Source organism: Excalfactoria chinensis, chromosome 10 (assembly GCF_039878825.1).
Source record: "Excalfactoria chinensis isolate bCotChi1 chromosome 10, bCotChi1.hap2, whole genome shotgun sequence".
NCBI classification, from domain to species: Eukaryota; Metazoa; Chordata; class Aves; order Galliformes; family Phasianidae; genus Excalfactoria; species Excalfactoria chinensis.
The window spans coordinates 16,251,737-16,272,561 of record NC_092834.1 but is presented as its reverse complement, the minus strand read 5'-3'; the positions used below and the strand labels follow the sequence as shown (position 1 = coordinate 16,272,561).

At 43.5% G+C, this 20,825-nt stretch overlaps 1 protein-coding gene across 2 annotated transcripts in view; it reads right to left on the bottom strand.

Annotated features, from left to right (window-relative positions):
- Positions 1-20,825, bottom strand: part of TMEM266 (transmembrane protein 266) — a 70,005-nt gene that overhangs the window by 5,834 nt on the left and 43,346 nt on the right. For both annotated transcript variants that reach the window (XM_072345443.1, XM_072345442.1), the window contains exons 7-10: positions 15,773-15,829; positions 14,483-14,621; positions 13,120-13,235; positions 5,739-5,925 (exon numbers count right to left, since the gene is read on the bottom strand). In XM_072345443.1, coding sequence (XP_072201544.1) covers positions 5,739-5,925; positions 13,120-13,235; positions 14,483-14,621; positions 15,773-15,829 — 499 coding nt within the window. The remainder of the gene's footprint in view (positions 1-5,738; positions 5,926-13,119; positions 13,236-14,482; positions 14,622-15,772; positions 15,830-20,825) is intronic.

Here is a 20,825-nt window from a genome sequence, read left to right as displayed (position 1 = left end):
AAGGGAAAGCTGAAGACGTGGGAGATCAGCACAGCAGATCATGCTGCAACAGCACAGCATGCTAAGCTGAGCAGGGCTGGGATGCAGAACACCTGTGTGTGGCTTTAGGTGCAGGATGGCCCCGGGGACCTCTCTGTGCTCTTTGTCCATCCCAGTCAGTAGGGATCAGCAGGTCCGTATCTGAGCTGGCTTGTGACAGTCAGAGTGGATCAAACTCAAAGGAGCTGGGGCCTAGCGCTGCAAAACAGCTGTTGGCTGCATCTAGTAAAACAAAACAACCATCAGGGTAACCAGCAGGGACACAGAAGGATAATTTAAGTGGAAGGACTCAAGAACAAACTTATGAGCTGGCAATGAATTAGGGCACAATACGGGTTAGGGAAAGCTTTGAATGATTTAGGAGAGCGAGGTGCAGGAGCAGCGAGTTCATGCCATCAGAGGGCACATCTCACCATTAACAGGAGTGGGCTTCAAAGCAGATACATTCCAACATCAGAAATAAAACCCTATTTACAACCTGCTGTCCTGCAGTGACAGGGCTCTTCTCATGCCACTAACAGAGGGTCAGGCAGGAACTGGCTTAAGTGTGCAACAATCCCAAGTGTTTAACCTGCTCACACTGCCTCACAAGCAACAACTGGCAGGATCCTTTGCAATGCCCCACTCTGCCCTCTCAGCAGATGAATCGTATTAAGGGAAGCCTCCCAAAGCTCCAGATTTGATCACATTCCCCTCCCAATATCCCACTTCACCTTGCAGAACACGTTCATGCCTATGGGGAGAGTAAACTTCTCTAAGCACGACCCGTAAATTGCAGCAGTGCCCCAAAGAAAAAGTGCCAGCCCCCCAGGATCAGACATTCCACCTTGAATGGCTCAAAATCACTGTTCTGCCATGGGAAGTAACAGAGCCCGAGTTCCTGCTCAAATAAGTACAAGGGTGCCACACTGCTTTCACACTGCAGCGGTGCTGCAGAGCTCCCCGAGCTGCAATGACACATGCAGGAAAATGAGGGATTTCCTCTCGGGACTTTAATTCATACATTATGAGGGAGATTAAAGAATAATAAATTTTGGAAGGAAGTCTTAATGGCTGGACGGGGGGGCACCGTGAACTCGGCGTTCCCTGGAGCTGGAGGGTTTGTAAACTGAACAGTAAAAATGATTTGTGCAGGAGCAGAGAATGTTGGATTTCATTCTGACCGTCACTGGTTCCGTGCTGCAGGAGGAGGAAAAAGAAAACCCACCTCCGTCATTTAGAGATGAGCAGACAGGATACATCGGGTGCTCCGAAAGTAATGCCTCCTGTTTGTTTCCATAGAAACTACAACAGCTACAAAGAGCGCAATAACACCATTTGATAGAGCAAAGCCCCAGCCATACCAAACGGAATGGAGCACTGGCAGGACTGCTCAACCCCTACTGCCATACCACCAACATCTGCCTCTGACATCATGAGCCAACATAACAAACTAGGAGGCACGCACAGTACCCACATGCAACAGCATTTGTCCCCAGCTCTTTGCAAACCAAGCAGCTGAGCCCCACAGTGTTATATTGAAGTCTGTGAGTACCATCACCACTCTATGCCACGCTATAGAAATTGAGGCAGTGAAACCAACCAACCATGCTTACTGGGCAGCAAAATGTCCCAGCGAATCCCTGGGCTTATGGCTTCCAGAGTCCTCCCCTCTCTTGAGTCCATCATCTTCCCTGGCAGTGACAACGGCTGCCTTTGACTTGCGTGCTGATACCTGTGTGTCAGCCTTCATGTCTGGCTATGCTGGAGTCCAGTTTGTTGGCCTCCATTCAAAGAAAATAAAGTTGAAGCATCTCCTGCCTCTTAGCCAAATCAGGCAGTCATTAGCATATATCCATTGTCCAGAGTTATTCCTACTGTCTTTGGATTCTTCAGTGCCTGAAGAAGCAGTACTTCAAGAAGAGGCACAGAGTATCAGCTGAGAGTTATGGGGCACTCTCAGAGCCTGCTGGCCATCTAACCAGAACCACAGGATACCCTGACATGGAAAGGATCGAGTCCAACCCCAGGCTCCATAAAGGACCACCGCAAATCCAAACCCTGAGAGTGCTGGCCATGCCCACTGCCCCCTGGGGCAGAGCTGTTCCATAACCCACACCTGGCCCACCCCAACACAGCTCCACACCGTCCCCTCGGGTCCTGTAGCTGTCATGGAGAGCACAGCTCAGCACCACCCCTCTGCTCCCCTCCTGAGGATGGGCAAGGATGTGTATGGGAAGCTACAGAACAGCACGTGCATTACACCGCTGGTGCTGGCCATGCTGCGTGTGTCTGCACAAAGTCCCAGAGGTGTTGTGTGTACCACGTGATGCTGGGGTTACTTGACTTACCTTATTGAATGCTGTAGTAAATTGTTGCACAAAATCCAGTGTAAATACCGGAGTACAAGCTACAGCTGTCCCCGAGGAGCTTTAACTTATGCACCATGCCATAAAACTCCCAGGTATGGAAATGAATAAAAAGACTGAATGCTTTCTTATTCCATAACCCCTCCATGATGAAGTATTCTGCATTGAATGTTTCCATTGTTCGGTGCAGACGGGGGAAATAAGATTAGCTAGAGATGGAATATCCCATTTTTGCATGCAGTGTGTTCTCCTGCCAACTAAAGCTTGCTGGTTTGGCAGAATCCAGAGCTCTCCAAAGATGGCAATTCTTTTTTGAAGGCTGACAAAGTTAAGTCTGGCACAAACATCCCCATTCTATGCCATACCCTGCCCTCAGGTGTTGTGTTTAAGGCTCGTGTTCTGCCAGAGCAAAAAAGAAGAGCTTCTCCTGAGCCTGTTTTGCCTTACCACTGAATTCTGACTTTGAATTGCAGCTTTTCTTCTAAGCAGTATTAGCAACCCGGTCCCTTCCTTCTCCCCCAAGTAAGGACTGCAATAGGCAATTGCAGATGTTTCTCAAAGCTCACAGATGCCACGTGGCCCACAGGATGACTGACTGCAGTAGTTACTCTGGAGTATTAAAGGAGGAAAAAAAATCACAGTTAAAGTGGAATTCCTACTGTGGTCTGATAAAAGAGGGTAACTTGCAATACGTAACCCTTGGCCTAAAAAGTAGGGGTGAAAACACTGGTGGCTTCCAGCTCCAGGTAGTAGAAGTGATGGGAAAGCCCCAGAGACAGCACAGTCAGTGTAACTACGTGGCACAAGAAGCAAAAGACCCACAGGAAGTGTCTCAGTCTGCTCTGCAGAGCCATGGTTCAGGAATATTACACCTGTTGAAGGAGGGAAAACAGGAGATCCTACATCATCCGTATACCCATTCCATGCTGTGCAAATGAAGGACTCTTCAGCTGAAGACATGCTCTTTCTTTACATGGTGTATCACATCCAGGTTATCCAATGTGTGTGTTGGTGAGAATGGCCATGGTTGTAAATACTTACAAGATGCCAAAGTGTTACCAGTGAAGGCTACTGCTACGAAAGCCAGCACGTTATTGGAGAGCAAAGACACAGCTGAGGTGAGGAGGTAGAAGAACCAGGCAGGGCTGGCTCACAGACTATCTCTGCTGGGGTAACTGCCTTATCGAGCTGTTATCTAAGATTCTGAAGTCCTGTAGCTTACACAGAAGTAATCTCTAAGTCAGCATTGCTACAACAGTATTCAAAGCCTTGTGATAGAGGATGCATTGCATAATTATTTCTTTGTAGATAATCCAGACAATTAGATGCAAAATGCCTCAGTTGACTGTTCTCTGGATTATGGATTACAGCACTGAATGCTGGGTGTGTGGTTTCTTATGCAACTTGATATGGACCCCTTGTCAGTACTCCACCATAATGGCAGACTATCACGGGTAGCTGCCCCTCGCTATAATGCCATAGGAGATTCTCAATAGTAAAACACGGAGTCACCTAAACTCAGCTTGTTAAACTCAGCTCCTGATAATTCATCTGCAAAAGCTTTGTATGTAATATACAGTACGATGCACAAAAGATATGCCTTACCTGATATATGAAGCAGCACACACTTTCTTATTTGCTGGATGTATTTTTTTTCCCAGTGAAAAGCTTGACTTGCTTTAATGAATCATGTAACCTAACTGTATAGAAACCAAGATTAGGCGCCTACTTTGTTGCACAGGTAGCCAGTGTTTTACAGGGAGAAACAAACCGTGAGCACTGGTGTTAGTCTGGAACCAATACTTTGGATAGAAGGAAAAACAACCCAACAGATAAATCTGCACAGCACCATCACTTCAGCAAACCTCCTAACTGTGCACAAGGCTCTCCAGTTCCAAACGTAACCCTCAAGGAACGCAGGCATAAATTATAATATACCCACCAGGGGAAACCTCTGAGGGTAAGGGGGGAAATGCATTTTAGGGGACAGTCTGCTCAACTGCCTCCTTTTAAATACAATTCCAGATCAGGAATAATTAATGGCTGAATTGCGGTTAGTGCACAGCCATTACTACAGAGGACAAAACAGATGCAATCTCTGCACGCTTTCATTGCTGCGCAGAGAGTGAAAGAATAAACAATATGAAAGAACGTGGTAAGCTTTTTCTCCTAAACTTTTGGCTAAAATCTTTCTATGCCTTAAATTCAGAGGAGTTTAATCAAACCAAGGTACGTAGGCACCCCTAATTCAGGTCTACTCACACACTGCTCACAGCTGAGCTGTCCAGCACTGGCAGTTTTAAACCACTTAGTGAGAACATCAGCCTTCAATCGAGGCAAGCTGGACAGCTGGTGTGTGGGCAGCCACAGCACCTGGAAGGCAAGCTGGGATGCGGTGCAGTCAGCAGCATGACTGAAACAAGTAGGAGAGAGCCTTGTTTCCATGGATTCACAAAACGTTACACAGAACACAATAAAACACAGCATGCACGTTTCTATGGATCCGCACATCTGCAGTTACCCTCGTAAGCTTATATTTCTAATCCATGTACACAGATACCCTTGGAGTCATAGCAATCCATATACACAGATACCCTTAGAGTCATAGAATCACCAACGTTGGAAAAGGGCCCCAAGATCATCCAGTCCAACTGTCCACCAACCACCATTTCCCCCACTAACCACATCCCTGAGTACAACATCTAAGCATTTATTGAATACAAGACTTGAGTATCTCCCAGCAGACACCAGATTCTTGGGTGATGATGGCCGAGAGAAAAAAAAGATAAAAAGCCATCCAAACTAACTCCTGATGTACAGTCTGTCCTGTCACTAGATTTACAGGTGAGGGTAATCTGGCCTAATACATTTAACCCGATACTTTTAAAATCAGTATGAAAAAAGACAACACTATGAACACTGGTAGCTTGCTTACGCATCAGGCTTCTGTGCTGTGAGACGTGACATCAATTTAGAACAGCCCTCAGTCCTCCCTGAACCACAGAATTACAAGCAACCAAAGTCTGAAGTTGTTTTTCAGTTCTTCTCAGTTTCCCTGCTTTAACTCTGGATGATCATTGCTTTGCCAATTCTGATTTGGCTGCTGCTGCTTTAGCGTTTGAGGGTACAATCACGAGGACACTGGGAAGGTATATTGCTGTCACTGTCATCTGGATTTGTTTCATTGGCACTGGTCAAAATCTGCTCAAAAACGCTGCCACTTTGGAGCAGCTAAAGCTTCTTTGCCAATATGGGAAAACAAATTCCCTAGCAGAGGGAAAGCAGTGGGTTCAATCACTCTGTGAAAGGGAACAATAGTGCCGTGGATGGCAGCACACAGGCAGCACTCACCTCTTGGAGTCTGCAGCTCGGTGATGGTCTCAGTGGCTTCATCGTCTGAGTCTTCAGTGGCAACCACCTTGTACCTGTTGCTGCTCTGTTTGTTCAGCACGTGTGGGACCTGCAGCGCAGCCTCTCTCTCTGCCGCCAGGTCCAAGTCTTGCTGAGCAAGGTGGGCCCTCAGCTGCCTGATCTCAAACTAGAAGAAAAAAAACAACAGCGTGTACTGACGTCATATGAACATGTCCATATTTTACAGTTTCGTCCCTATTATTCAGTTTACCACTCAACTGCTACAGGCTGCTAACAGCAAACACAACATGACTACGTTAACATTCGAGTCCAAGTTGCTGATGCTACCCTGCAGCTCAGGTGAGCTGGATTATTGTCCAAGTAACTGTCACTGTCCTTCCCCTTATCCAGCACAGCCATATGACAGCAGGTTTCTCCTTTTCAAGCTCTTTTTAAGACCAGTAGTATGGCAGTGCCAACTCATGTCTAATTACAGAGGATCTGAAGGGGGAAAGCAAATGAGGCAAGCAACAGGCTAAGGCATTTCAATTGTAGCATTGCTGGTCTCCCTTAGTTCAAGGCATGAGAAGCCATCAGAGCACGATGCTCCATCAAGCCGTGCTGCACCTGTCACTCCATGTATACAACAGAGCTGGAATTAGCACCTCCGTGCTTGAAAACCAGTGTGTAACAGCACATGAATCTGGGAATGGCTCTTGTTTCTCAGATGCTGATTCTAGTCTGCCATGCCATCCTATTTTGGGATGGTCAGCAGACCAAGAATGCTTAAGTGCAGTCCACATGAGATACAGCATGTATGCCAGGCACACTGCTGAGCACCAGCGGCTCCTCTGACCTGGGAAAGCAATTGGAGGAGAAACGAGACAAAACTTCCTCAGACTTTAGAAAGAAAATAGGAAAAAGAAAAAGGAATTCAAATTACCTTATCTGGAAAACTACCTGCTTTCCAAAGCACAAAGAAAGGAGCTTACAGGAACAGGAAGGCCCAGTGAGAGACTCAGATCCTGAGAGCAAAAGGGCAGTTTAAGCCCTCCAGATCACACTCAAACCACCTGCTGCAGAGACCAAGCAAAACAAGCAGATCTTTCTCTCCCTAAGAATCAGTGGAAAGAGGTCTGGCAGATGCAGACAGCATGAGACGTTCACTGCTCTTAACCAAAGGTCAACCGGCAGCAGCAGTCAGGTAGCATCAACAAATGCCAAAATGCTGTGCTGCTCCTCAGTCTCTGCAAGGAAATCCCTGCAGCAGTTCCAATCTGTGCTTTCTGTCTTTGTCTATCAGCTAGGAAGCAGTAAGCTGGGAATTCCCAGGTGATTTCAGGTTCTGTTCTCGAGTCTTAGAAAAAAATAGAAACCATAAATACTTCATATTTCACCTTCTAAGGGAGAAAGACACCCTGCCTGGCTCTCCCTCATAGATCTGGACATTTTCACTTTGGCTTTGCCAACAAGCTATGAACCACTCAGCCTGGCACACCGACCACACAGCAGTTGGTAAGCATTGCCTGTGATGGCCCCACTAGGCAATCCCACTGCACGCAAGCAATTCTCCATCTATTTCTGAAGGGAAGATGAAACTGGAATCCGCAGGGAAAATAATCACTGCTATCCAGGTGAACGGCCACTCTGGTAGCACCAACAACAGAAGGGGCTCTGCTGCCATCTCACGTTTAAAGGACAGAAATACATGCCTGCAGCTCCAGCAGCAGCGGGTGCACTGGCTCACTAAGGCTAAGCCTCACAAAGGTTAAGCCTGAAAGAAGCATGTGTTCCTTATGGGCATGATTCACTGAGAGACTGCACGAGCAAATTACCTGGTAGGTGCTTATATCTACTGAGCATTATATTGAACACTGACCTCAGGCAGATCTAATGTGTAAAAGAGCTAATGAGATTGCTCTGATTCCGCATCACACAGGCCAGGGCGGGTTAAATAAATCAGCAGAGGGTGTATATAATTTCCATCTGCAGCTGATGCAGCCATCTGAAATGTAGACCTGGGCAACACGAACACAGAAAGCTGCAAGAGAGCTGCACTGAGGATGTTCTGTATTTTGAGGCGACCTCTAAAGGCTTAACTGCTTGATATATATATAAGGAAAAAGGTAAACACATAGACAGTCATTCATACAATTTGATTTGTTTCAGTTAAGACTTGCTTAAAGGTATCAGCTGTGTGCTCAGAACTAAGTCACACTGAGCAGCTGTGGGCAACCAGCTTTGTTGTGTGGAAGACAACCCGCTGGGATGAAGGAGACTCAGGTAAACCATCTCCCCAATGAAGATAACCCAAAACTGAGCATTAGTCCATTTCAGGCTGCTACTGACGTTATTTACCAGCATGTCTATATTAGTCATTATTATAACTAATCCAAAATCTTGCTCAAAGCAAGGCCATTTAGCTCAGACTGCTAAGCTTGTGCTGTCAAGTTTTAATTATCTCTATGGACGTGTATACCACAACCTTCCTCTCGATTTGCTCCAGTGCCTGACCATCCTCCTCATGCAAGTGCTCATTCTCATATTTACTAGGGATTTTCCATGTCCCAGCTTGTCTCTGTGCACCTCCAAGCAGAGCCCTGCTGCGCTACCCGTGAGGGAGCTGAAAGCAGCAGTAAGACCCGGCTTCATCTTCTCTTCCTGAGGCTGAACAAACCCAGCTCCTGCAGCTTATCGTCCTACACTGCGTGCTTCAGCCCTGAGCATCACTGCTGTCATTGTGTTCAAGTACTTCTCATATTGCAGAGCCCCTGCTGGCCGCAGCACCCCAGGTGTGATCTCACAAGCATTGGGCTACATTTCTTAAATCCAGACTTGGTAGGGCGCAGAAAATTAAGTCACACAACTTCTTCAGAGGAGGGAAAATAAGACTATGCTAAAACTACAGATTCTGTGTGTGTGTGTGTTGATAATCTGTCTTTTATGTGTACTGCTGCTGGAGTAGGCTTTTATAATTACATGGAATGAGATGTGCAATATAAAGGTGCGATACACGCGGCTTATGTTAAAATACATTTACAACCAAGAAAAAGGGAAATAAAGATCATTTCATGAAAGAGCAAATAACTACATTGTCAGGCCAGATGAGAAAGCCAATTGACTGCAAACTTAAACCGACTTGCTGCTGTAAAAATTAGCAGTATTTTGACAGGAAACAAACCAGAAAGAACGATGGGGCATGCTGGCGTGCCTCCTCACCTCACAAACACAAAGTAATTATTTATAAGCAGGTAAAGTGACAGAGACCTGCCCAGAGCTCCGTGTAACGACTCACTTTGTATGGCTGGTTATCTAAAAAGCTCCACTCCTCCCATCTGATGTTTTACACATGCACAAGACTCAAAAAGGGACAGACTTAGAAGAGTCATACAGAACTTCCCTTTAATGGTTTCGTAACTGAAAATGACTGACAATTTCAGAGAGATCAATGAACGTTTCAGTCAAAAGCTTACTTGTATCTAATGCAGGCACAATAACTTTGTTCCACTCTATGAGTGCTGTCTGTATAGAATGCCCTGCCCTGGAACTTATCTGCCACTGGGATGCAATCCAATGTTTACTTCCATTAGTTTAGTCATTGTTGGAAACAATAAAAATCAGGAGACGTTTGCAAGCAAATGATTTATGGGCAGAATGAAACACGGGATGACCTTGGCTGCCCTCCATTTACCAAGAAAATGACTGGTAGTTAGACATGAATTAAAATTATTGCAAAAAGATAACATAAGTTATTTCTCCAATAGGTAATTTTACCAGCTAAATAGCCCTGTCATTAAACCAGCAGCTGATGTACAAATTATATTCCAAGATGAAAAAGAAATTACAGCTTCCATAGTTCATGTAGTTTTGGAATGATGAAAAACCCTATACTACAAGAGCTGACAGAAAAGGAGCTTTTGTGGCTGGACTGTACTCAGTTGGTGACTCTTACATAAGAGTAATGGAAAAGATCAATGTAAACAGATCTAGTGTCAGAAATGGAAGTTCCTTTACAGGTGATTTCAAAAGAAATTTGAACTGGAATTGGCATTACTAATGAAATTTTCTATATATACATATATATACTTTATAATTTAGCTTATTTGATTAATCGTAGCCATTAAGCTGATAAAACAGAACCACCAGCAAAACACTCTTTCTGTATTTTTGACAGTACTTGCAGTGCGACTTTCAAATCTCTCACCCATTTTAAGAAATCCCTGTTACTGTGATGGGTGAAGTGTCTCATGTTCTGTGGAGCCCTGCACAGCCATCTCAAATCCTACTGTATTTTCCCTCTTACCTGCCCTCATGCTCTGTTCCTTTTTAACTATGTCTTTCTTAGCCAACAGAGAAGAAATAAGACAGCAAACTATTGAAACAGTTTCAGCAGGGTTCTGCAGAGACCGAAGTCGTAGTCCATGCTACCTATCATTTATAAAATATATTCTGCTGTTCAGATGGATGGCTAGCCAAAAATCAGCATCTGGAAGGAGTTTTCATATTTGCAGAATACATCTCCAATGTCACTGAGGAATGGAGTAATACTTTGCAGTTGTGATACCCAATCATTGGCCAAAAAATATACACAGCTGACACGTAAACCTAGACAGATTAAAGACAACACAAAAGCCACTGCGACTACAAACTAGTACAAACTGGCAAACAGGTTTTGCTTTCCTTCCACTCCTATGCACTCATCTTCCCTTCCTCGTTTCCTACCTTTGATCAACAGAACCAATTCTGCAGCATGGGGTGAACTAGGCTCTGGATACAAGGCCTACAAAACTGATCACATTTGTTACATTATTGACAACCCAATCACTTTCCAGATCTGCGTCATCACATGCATTCGTGCAAGTGAACGGGAAAAGACAGGTTGGCAGAAAGAGGACAAAAGAAATACCCCTAGCACAGTTAGCTGTGCTAACTCGAGCTGATTTAAATTGGCCATGTACATTCAGCTATGTTTAAGTTAATTACAAGACAAGTCCACTCAACAAACCTACATGGTGAGAAACGTCAGATGGAGGCTGCTTTTGTGACTTAAATTCCTCCTGCACAACAAGGACTTAAATCACACAGCTCAGCACAAGGAAACTAACAGTTCACAAATACAAGTTAAAAACCTCATCTGTGATAGGAAGGCTATTTGCCTTGTTGCCTTGTTAAGTACCAGCTTCAAAACACAAAGGCATGGGGCTTCTCAGAGGGGCTGTATACTCAGAAGGGAAATGTCTTACACGTGTTAGAAGCAACAGGTCAGCCCCCTACAGGCTCTAGGCAGCTCCCTGCTATCTCATCTGCCTGTGATAGAGGTAGTAGGTACCTTGTAGACAAGGCAACCTGGAATTCCTACCTGCTGGACCTCCAGATTTAAGAGCAGCCAGACTGCTGTAGGCAAGCCCTGCATGCAAAAGCATAGACATGCTCACTCAAATTCCAAGAATGAGCAATCCTTCAAAAGGCTGGGACAGCTAATCAAATGAAAAAGCAAAAATCTGGCTGAATTTTCGACATCAAATATCATTAGGAGACTTTTTTTCCCCCCTCACCAGATACTGTACACAATGCCAATGTGAACATCATAATGCTGACAACTTGTTCTTGACTGAACTATGAATCTATTAATTAACGAAGAATGCAGTACCTGTGTCAATGTCTTCTGTTGCTAACTGCAGCAAATTAGTACATTTACCTCATATTATACAGCTGAAACATTTGTTTGGCAGGAACTCAGGACAGTAAAACATGAGAGATTAGTATGCTGTCATTTTTCTATAGTCCATATTTTTCCATAGCTGATGACACTTGAAAGCTAGGAGAGAACCTACTCTGTTTTCACAGATTTACTCATCCACCAAAGCAGTAATTCTCTATACTTGACATACAGCTGTGCTGTAATCATCAGAGCTCAAGTTCGGGCTACCATGGTTAGACATTCTGCAAGCCAGGCATGCAGATAAGGAGAACGTGGATCAGAATTGGAGGGTGGCAAAAGTGGTCCCAAATCCCGCTTGGTATAATGAGCCCACCTTCACTCAGACTGTGAAAGAGCAAGATCAAAAGCTGCTTAGGGAGTAGGAGTATTACTTAGCTCTGTAATAAATTTCCTAAAAATGAATGTCTTCAAATTTACGATTGTCAAGAACTTTAACCTCATAGCATGGGCTGACAGACAAAATACTGCTGTGGGACTCGAGAAACTGCTGGTTTGCCTATTGCATTTGGTCTAAAGAGATTCTCTCCTCTGTAAAACTGAGTATATACCATTTCTTGTTCATTTCATCATCGTAACAGAAGCATGAATCTATCAATATGAGTGCACAAAGTTGTCACAAGGAGGACTGTCAATGGGTCTTAGGTTCCTAATAGAGAGATGGGCACATAAATTCCTGCTTCAGATTAGGCACCTGTTCTACAGCTGTCCTGTACTGGGATGAGCTGCCTCTGCTCCCATCTACTCAGGCCCTTTTTTGACTGATTGACCCACTCCAACTCAACCCCCATTTTGTATCTGAAAAACACCTGCCAGTAGTGGGGAATGGGAACTGATGCTGGAAACTTCCAGCCTTTATTCAGACACCTCCTAATTATCACTGCAATTGAAATGAGAACTAAGTCAGCTGGAGGATCATTTTGTTGCGGTTTGGCGGTCACCTGAATACTCCTTTACTACTACTGAATACTAATTACAAACTCATTTACATAAGCCTATGTAATTCAGAATGCCTGGCTTATTGTCATAATGACTGTTTTACACTTCTTTTCCACCCCCCCCATCTGTGTGTGATATTTTGCATTTCACCTTCCCTTATCTCAAAAGACAGAGCCACTGAATATTTGGGGTCTTGGAAAGAGTCTAATAAATGCTGCACCAGAAGCTTCTAGTTTCTGGTGCAACATCTTAAGTCTGTCAAAAGAGTCTCAGACCGACCTACAAGAAAGCAGCCTTCTGCATTTAAAGCAGGGAGATTCATTAGCTTTCATGCAAATACATGCACTTTTCCAAGGAATAAGGCTTTAATACAGCTGCAGCATCCAATAATGGCAATGAATTTGCATGCTCTGAATATCGTGTCAAACTGCACTCCTTCAATAAATCAAACACTGGAAGCAGTTCTTCCCTATTCCTCACATTTGTTTTCCTCACCTTAAGAACAAACACACACACACACAGAGCAGCAGATAGAAACAACTTCTGTTTGGCAAATATCATGCATAAAAACACCCTGGCTGCAGCCAGAATTTCTTTAACACTGAAATCTGTCACTTTGCAACAGAAATCCTAATGATACTTTTCAAACCTTCAATTATAGTAGAGTACTGTATGATTTCCTATGACAAGCTATGTGTAAATAAAGACACAACTGAACTTTACCCCTTGTTCTTGGCAGATCTGGGTTAGTCTTTCCAGCTGCTCATCCTGAATAACCTTTGCTTTCTCATACTGCTGAATCATCATCTCCATCTCCACTTTCACTGGAAGGACGTATGCTGGAAAACACAAGCACTTCACATTAACCCAGCTGTGACTCTTTAATTTTTAAATCAGAGGGAAATCCTTCACATATCTTCACAAGCCCCCCTCCCCAACCCCAAAAACAAACACCACTTTCACTTACAGCAAGTGAATTAAAGTAGGAAGGAACCAGTAAAATGCAGGTCATAAGCAGGATCTAATCTTACTTGGTCAGATCTCCAGTTGCCTGGCTGAGTTGAAATGCATCCTGCATTCTCTTCCTAGCTTTTTACTCATACAGACATTTCCTAGTGGTTACAGCAGATTACCTAATGGCTAGGTAGGAAGGATTTTCTGCTTAGAGCTGCTTCCTTCCCCTCTAAACATGAGCAGCATGGCTCCCTTTGGAAGAGAACAACCTCAGAGCCCACAGCATTAAATCCCTAGACATGGAGGTACAAAATAAGTCCTTGATGGCAACAGCAGACTAAGGAGGAGATTTCTGCCATTTTGTGAATCTCCGTGAGATCCTGAACTTTTCTTGGACACTTCAGTCACAGGGCTAAGACCTTTCCTTAACTCTGAATACAGGGTTTGAATATTTAAACTAGAAATATCGGTTCAACTTCTTGCTTCCAGGCGCAGTCACTGGTTCTGCTCTCTACAGCTTCGACTTGATATGGAGTTCTTATCTTTCATGGTGTTTCCCCACAGCGATCTGGGCAGAATAGTGTCAATATATGCCTAGTTATTGTGCCATGCAGCACAGTAGTGCTGCAGAACACCTTCAGCTCAGAACTACCAAGATAACAAAATGCTCCTGGAATCTGACATCAAAGTTGCACCAAAAACACTGGAAAAGAAAGCAGCAAGACAAATACAGCTGTGTGGGCATACAAATGGTGTGGCAAATATTGGAAAAGCATACTGGAGGCAATTGTTTCATAGAACTAGGAACGGTGCATGATGGTGAGAGACAGGAAGCACAACAGATTAGATGTATTTACTTGAAATGTGTGGAGATGTGAAAGTGTCTGACAAAAAAACTAAACCCATCAATTAAAAAGGCTCAAATGGAACAGAAGAAACAGCCATGAAATTGAGCCCTACTCTCCTCCATGCAAGCCATAACTCTCTCCTCTTTGGTACTTCTAACATATAAGAGGAAGGGGAACAAAAGAACGGTTGAAAGCGATCTTTCCTCATATTTAAAACCTTTTTGCTTTGTTTTTTTCCAGCCTGTCAGGTAACTCTAGGAGACACAAACTGAATCACCACTCACCATCGATGATCCTCTTCACTCTCCATATTCGTAGTGTGATAATAAGGCTGATAGCATCCCAGGGGCTGTTGGGCCCATTAGCTACTGTTGAGGCCACCATTGGCGCCAAGGACAAGATTATGACAGCACCATCAAACACCTAGAGAAAAATGACTGTTGTCAAAGCCATCCTGAAGATCACAAGCCCTGCCTTTTGTGTCTGAGGACACGAATGACACCCATTTCCCCAAAAAGAAATGAATCTAGGGTATGTATTTGAAAGGGATATGAGAGGTGGCTAAGCCCCACAAGGGCTGCATCCTTTTAAGGCAGCATGACAGAGTTCTCCAGTGCTTTACCCACATTTGATGAGGTGATGAGAGATAAACTGGTGGGGGACAGGAAGAGAGAAAGCTATTTGGACCTACTGGCCAAAATCTCCATATAGAAGTGATAGACTAAATGCTATTATAGCTGAAGACATTCATTATCACTGATATTTATTACTTATTATTTGGCATGATTATTCGCCCCCACCTCAAAATACAGTCCCTGCCCATAGATCTTACTGCCTGAAGGAAGAAATCAAGAATACAAGAAGAAGAAAGAGGGAACAAAGTGATTTAATGGCTCTTGGCCATGTCCTGACTATATAGTGTATGGAAATGTCTGTGCATCAAGACAGAAAGATTCTCTGCTCTCACTGCTATTGGGCAGCAAAATTGCCAAGGTTTTTAACTATTCTGGACTGTTCAGAACTTGAATGATGCTAGTTTCATTGTGGATTAGATCAGAAAAGGCAACCGTATTCATCGAAAGTCGGATTTAAGAAAGGAAATAATTTGACGTTGAAATGGGGGTCTTTGCCAAACGAGTGTTTTCCATCAGCAAACAACCATCCACCAATTTTCAATCAGTTCTAACTTCGAATTGGTTACAGGAACGTACATACACAAGTCACATGAAATGTTTTACACTCATATTGCTTGTTATCTCAGGGTAGCAATAACAACTGTTGGACTAACACAGCTCTACCAATAAAATACATAGGCACATGCATCAAAAACCCCACAATCCTGTACCAAAACATTTCCAAATATCACACTCCTTGAGAGTCACACAGAAAAGGAAACTGCATTATACGGCTCTGCACTCACATGAACAATGAGAGGAATAGGCACTCTTATCTGAATTAAAAGGTATCTGCATCAGACCTGTAACTAAGCTACCCAAGGCAGTTCTCAATACTCTTAAGAGCATTAATACTCCATTGTCTGCCTGGAAATCAGAGCAAAGAGTAAGACTGCTTACCTCTATTTTGTTTTCAATGTAATCCCATATGCCAAGGACCACAATCCTCAAAATAGTCTAGTAAAATAAATTAGGAAAAAATGATTAATATCATTATAATTTGATATATATATGAATATATATTTAAACAATAGTTCTTTATGTATTTAAGGGCTTGTTTTTGTCTTATCTAAACATTTTGTATCCTTTCTAAATAATGAGCTAGAAATAGCTACACCTTCAGAGAGTAGAATAAAGTACTGTTTTCCAACCACCATATTAACTCAGTAAAACATCCTAAGTACAAATGTACAAGTACAAATGTTCAGACTTTTCAACCTTCTCAGGTTTCTTTTAGACATATGAGATTCAAATAGCCACAAAACCAAACCAAAAATAAAAATACACAAGAAATAAAAAGCCCAAACAGACCCAAGCCTTCAAAAAACCACTCTTGGACTCCTTCAGTAGTGTTAGAATGGAAAAAGATTCTCACTTCTTGCCATCTCCGCTATGTCAGTGCTTACTGTTTCCTAATGAAAATAAGCCACTGTCCCTCCTTTGTGCCCAAAGCTGATGATATTTCATCAATTTGCAGAGCAGAGGTTCTTATTCTCCCCTTGCCTGTCCTGAGTGCAGAGTCCTCACCTTATTGTGAAGACCCAGAAAGTCACAGGACAAGAAAGAAAAAGATATTTACAATCCTCCCCTATTAAACAGCTGTAAGTAACATCAGAAGGAACACAGAATGAACCAATGGTGAATTCCAATTAAAAATCCAATGCTGGTATTTCCTGCTTTCCCCTCCCCTTTTTTTTTTTTTTTTTGTTTCTTTAAACTGGCCTATAGGAGACAATTAAGAGAAAATAAATCTGATGATTGAAACTGAATTCACATAAAAGGAACGTAGACATGACAGGCATGAAGATCCTAACTGCAGCTGTACGACTTGTGAAGAAGAATGAATTTCTTCTCCATTAAAGACCAGTGACAGAGAGCTGAGTAGGCCTACATGGGAATGGTCACCGAGCCAAGAACCGTGCTGAAGGACCTAAGTGACTTTATGAGGAATATACATATCACCTCTTCATTAAAAGTGCAAGCTTCTTCAAATCCCAACCAACTCTGGATCACACCAAACTCAGCAGTGTTACCTGTGTAACAACACGAGATTTTTCAGAACAGCGTTGCTTTGCCAAACCCCATGAGCCCAATTGCCTCACTTGGTCCAGGATGACCATGCTGAGCTCCACCTTGGCACTCCAAGCCTTAACTTGTTTTGCAGAGGAAGACACTGCTGTGAGGCATATGTTGCTTTCAAATCCTGTCTTGTATCACAAATAATCAGCAAAGTCAGCCAGCCAGCACTCGCTCAGGAATGGTGTAGGGGAAGCACTGTCCAGGTCTAGCTGAGAAAGGAAGCTGCTAGCCAGAAGAGCAAGTGCAGCATTCTCTTCCCTCTACAAAAAATAAGACTGTGTAGACACCAAGAACTGCCAATGCTGCTGGTCCCTGCTCCAAAAAAAAGGACATTTTACTTGCAAAGCACTTTGCAAATGAAGCCTAGGAACAACAATTTCCTTATGAACCTGTGCGCACAGGGGTCTTAGATGGGGAAGATGAAAAGCACAACTGCAGCCCTGTGAAACCCCTCACCACTCCCAGTTTGCCACTGTGGTGCGATGAGAGCACAGTGTGTGAGTACATGTGCTGCTGTACAACCAAGATACTCCTGCAGCCTCAGTAACCCAGCTCCTCTGTAAGAAACTCCTTCACTCCCCAGTGCGAAGCTGCACAAAGTATGAGTTACTCATGAGCACACAAATCCTGCTGCATCAATTAACCCGGGGTGCACCCCAGCAAGATCCACAGCAGGCAGCCATTGGGAAATGCACAAGAAAAGCAGTGCCTTCCCAAAAGCAAGCTGCCTTTATAACAACCCTGTTGACAGCATAGGAACATCCAGGTCATTTTATACATGGTGCCTTAGCACAGAAGAAAGTGCTACGTCAATAAGCAACTAAAGGATGGTTGAACACTTCAGATGTTTACAGTAACTGATGGTGAAAACCTTTCCTCTTTTGGACAGGAGACCTTTTCTTTGCAGTGATAGGGCAGACATGCACAAAGAAAATAGAAGCGCTGTTGCACAACTCTAAATGGGATTTACCATGGAACTGTTGAGGGAACATAAAAAGGCAGAAAAGAAAATCCCCATTTAACTCCTCACTGCAGCATTTAAAGCAAACTGCATTACTGTCACATTCGCAGGCCCCGAGCAGTTCCAAGGGCTGGATGCTAGCACAAATATTTTCATTCCCAGCCTGCTGGTGTGAATCAGCACAAGCCAGCAATGACGGGAAGTCCGTCTGGCAGACAGCAACAGCTCCTGGTGTCACATCTAGGAGACAGGCTTCCTCACAGCAAACATCTTGATGACAAGCATATCTGCTTCAAAGTGGAGCAACCAAATTAAAGGAAGGGAGAACACAAGGGCAGAACAAGCCCTGCTCCACAGCCAAGAGACATCATCTTTGGAGCAAACAGTGCACATGCAGCTGGTGGTACAGCTGTGGTACGCCCATGGATCCCTGGTACCTCTTTAGCACTGGCAGCTCCAACCTCTTTTGCTTTCCCTGCCCTCTCTGTGCAAAATAGAGAAGCACCTCTGTTTCCTACTGATGCACGGGCCTTTTTCAGCACTGCAGCAAATGCATGCACGCAGCTCTGCACTGCACTACAGGCATTCTGCATTTTGGGGTGCATAGGTTTGAATGCAAACATTAGATATCACTGTGTATTTATTTTTCAGTTAGAGGCAAGTTTGGGTTGTTTGTTTTTTTTTTTAAGCTGGAAATAACGCTTTGACATTTCTTGGCCAGACGGCTTTTAATTAGAAAGTCCTTACGTATATAGATATACACATATCGATATCTGCCTTATCAACATACACACATCAGAAATACTTTCTGCTTTCTGAGGAAAGCTAAACCATTGCATAGAATTCTGCCCAGTGTACTAATAGAAATAAAAGGCTAGACACTTCTGGGAGCTTATTTTAGATGGAATAAGGGCAGATGAAAGAAAAGCAATCCATACTTTTCATAAAGAAAGGTAATTCTGAAGGTGACACTGTTCACTGCTGACACGGTTCCTTGCATGACATTGACTGTAGTGTTGTAGCTTGTGAAGAACTGTGATGCTGCAGGTTCTCTCTCTAATTTGGCAGGGAAACCTGGCCAAGTCCTTTGCTGAGCCAGCTGTGTGCATTCCCACAGTCTGCGTGAGCTGGCCACATTTGTTAGCTGACTGCACAGTACGTTCAGTAATTTTAAATACTTCACTGCTTGCCTTGGAAACGCACTATTTACTGCCCAGTGACTTGCTGTGCCATTACCATCCACAGCATAAAGAAATCCAAAGGAGGCAGCACAGCTGATGCTGGCCCACCACACACTTAACCACCAGCAAAGCAGGGCAACCCTGCATTTCAAAATGAGGCAGAGATTGCACAAGAGCTGATGGAGGAGGATGGAAAGGGTGTTTAGCAAAGCGTTTCCTTCCTTCCACTACTACAAAACTCTGGCAGAAACTGTAAGGTCAAGCTCCTGCCTTTAGGATATATCTCATAATATCAAATATCCATTGAAATATTGCCCAGAAAGAATACCTCGTACCCACTCTCTTTATAATCTGTGGCTTGGGTCACTTTGCGGATGCCTGAGCTCATTCACTACTTCAAAGAATCGCTTTTTGCCACCTCATAGTGCACCTGTCCTGAGATACTGCATCACTTGTTCTGGTGTATGTTCCTCCCCAACCTGCAGAGCATGAAGAAACACACTGGCATCCTTAAAGGATGCATCCTCCTGCTTCCCAGGCATCCTCCTCACAGGGTTTCTCTTCAACCAAAGCTCTGAAATGAAGAGGATAACTACTGACATCACCTCACAGAGCACAGAACACTCCTGACTTACTGTGCTCTAGACTGTAGACCTATTAGTGCACGTAGTCACATAGAAATAAGATTGGCGACACCTAAAAAGCACAAATGCAGTGCATTTTTCTCACTGCCTACCACTAATACTCCATTAGGGTACCACTGAGTGCTCAAATGCATCTTTGCAAGAGCACTGCAGTTCAATTGCTGTCCTGAAACAGTCATTCTTAGAATGTGGAGAAAAGGAATTAATTTTATAATGAAAACTTGGGATTGATTTGAAAGGGCTTTACAGGAATAGAAATGCTTTACTACAGATGTAGCTTATTACTGTAAGACCAATGCAGATTGGACAGAAAAGACAGAAAATCCATCTTAAGCAACCTTGCTTCAGAAGTTCCCTCTTGGCATGATCACATAGAATTCTTATCTTTTCATAGTGCACAGCACAGAAGGTGTTGGCCTGTGGCTATGGAGATGAAAGCACAGATGAAGCACTGATAGAGCACACCATGTAAGTAATACGTTCTTGGAAAAGAAATAGGCAGGTTCATATTTCAGGGGTGTCTCAAGCTAAATCACTTAGGCCTCTACAAAACTACAAAACTAGTTTTTTGTGAAGTAAGAAAAGTGGCTAGAAAAGAAATGTCCCCATATACTAAAGACAGTAGCTTACATTTACCTTTATAACTGTAATGTATATAAAGACCTATATCTTCGTAACTGAATCTCCCCTTGTCAATCACCTGAAACAAACTATAAACAGTCAGCAATGCAGGGCATTTGTGCACCATGAAAAGAGTCACGTGTACGTGGAATGAAAGGAAACGTTCAGAAAAGAAGTCCCAGCTTGTGGAATTAATACTTGGTTGGTAGAAGCATGACAAAAAAAACCCCAAAATCCTAACAAAAGAAACAGCTGGTTTCTGTAATGAAGAATTCTCCAGGAGCTGTAATGAATAATCTGTATGGGAAAGACATCTCTCTTAGTTCCATCCTTTGGGATGCGCTTCCTTCTAGAGGTTTTCTATAGAACATTAATAGGAACATCATCCTTGGGAGGTTTACTCATTCCCAAGAATTACTAGATGTAAAACATCACAATGAGTACTAAGAACTTCCTTTTAACATATT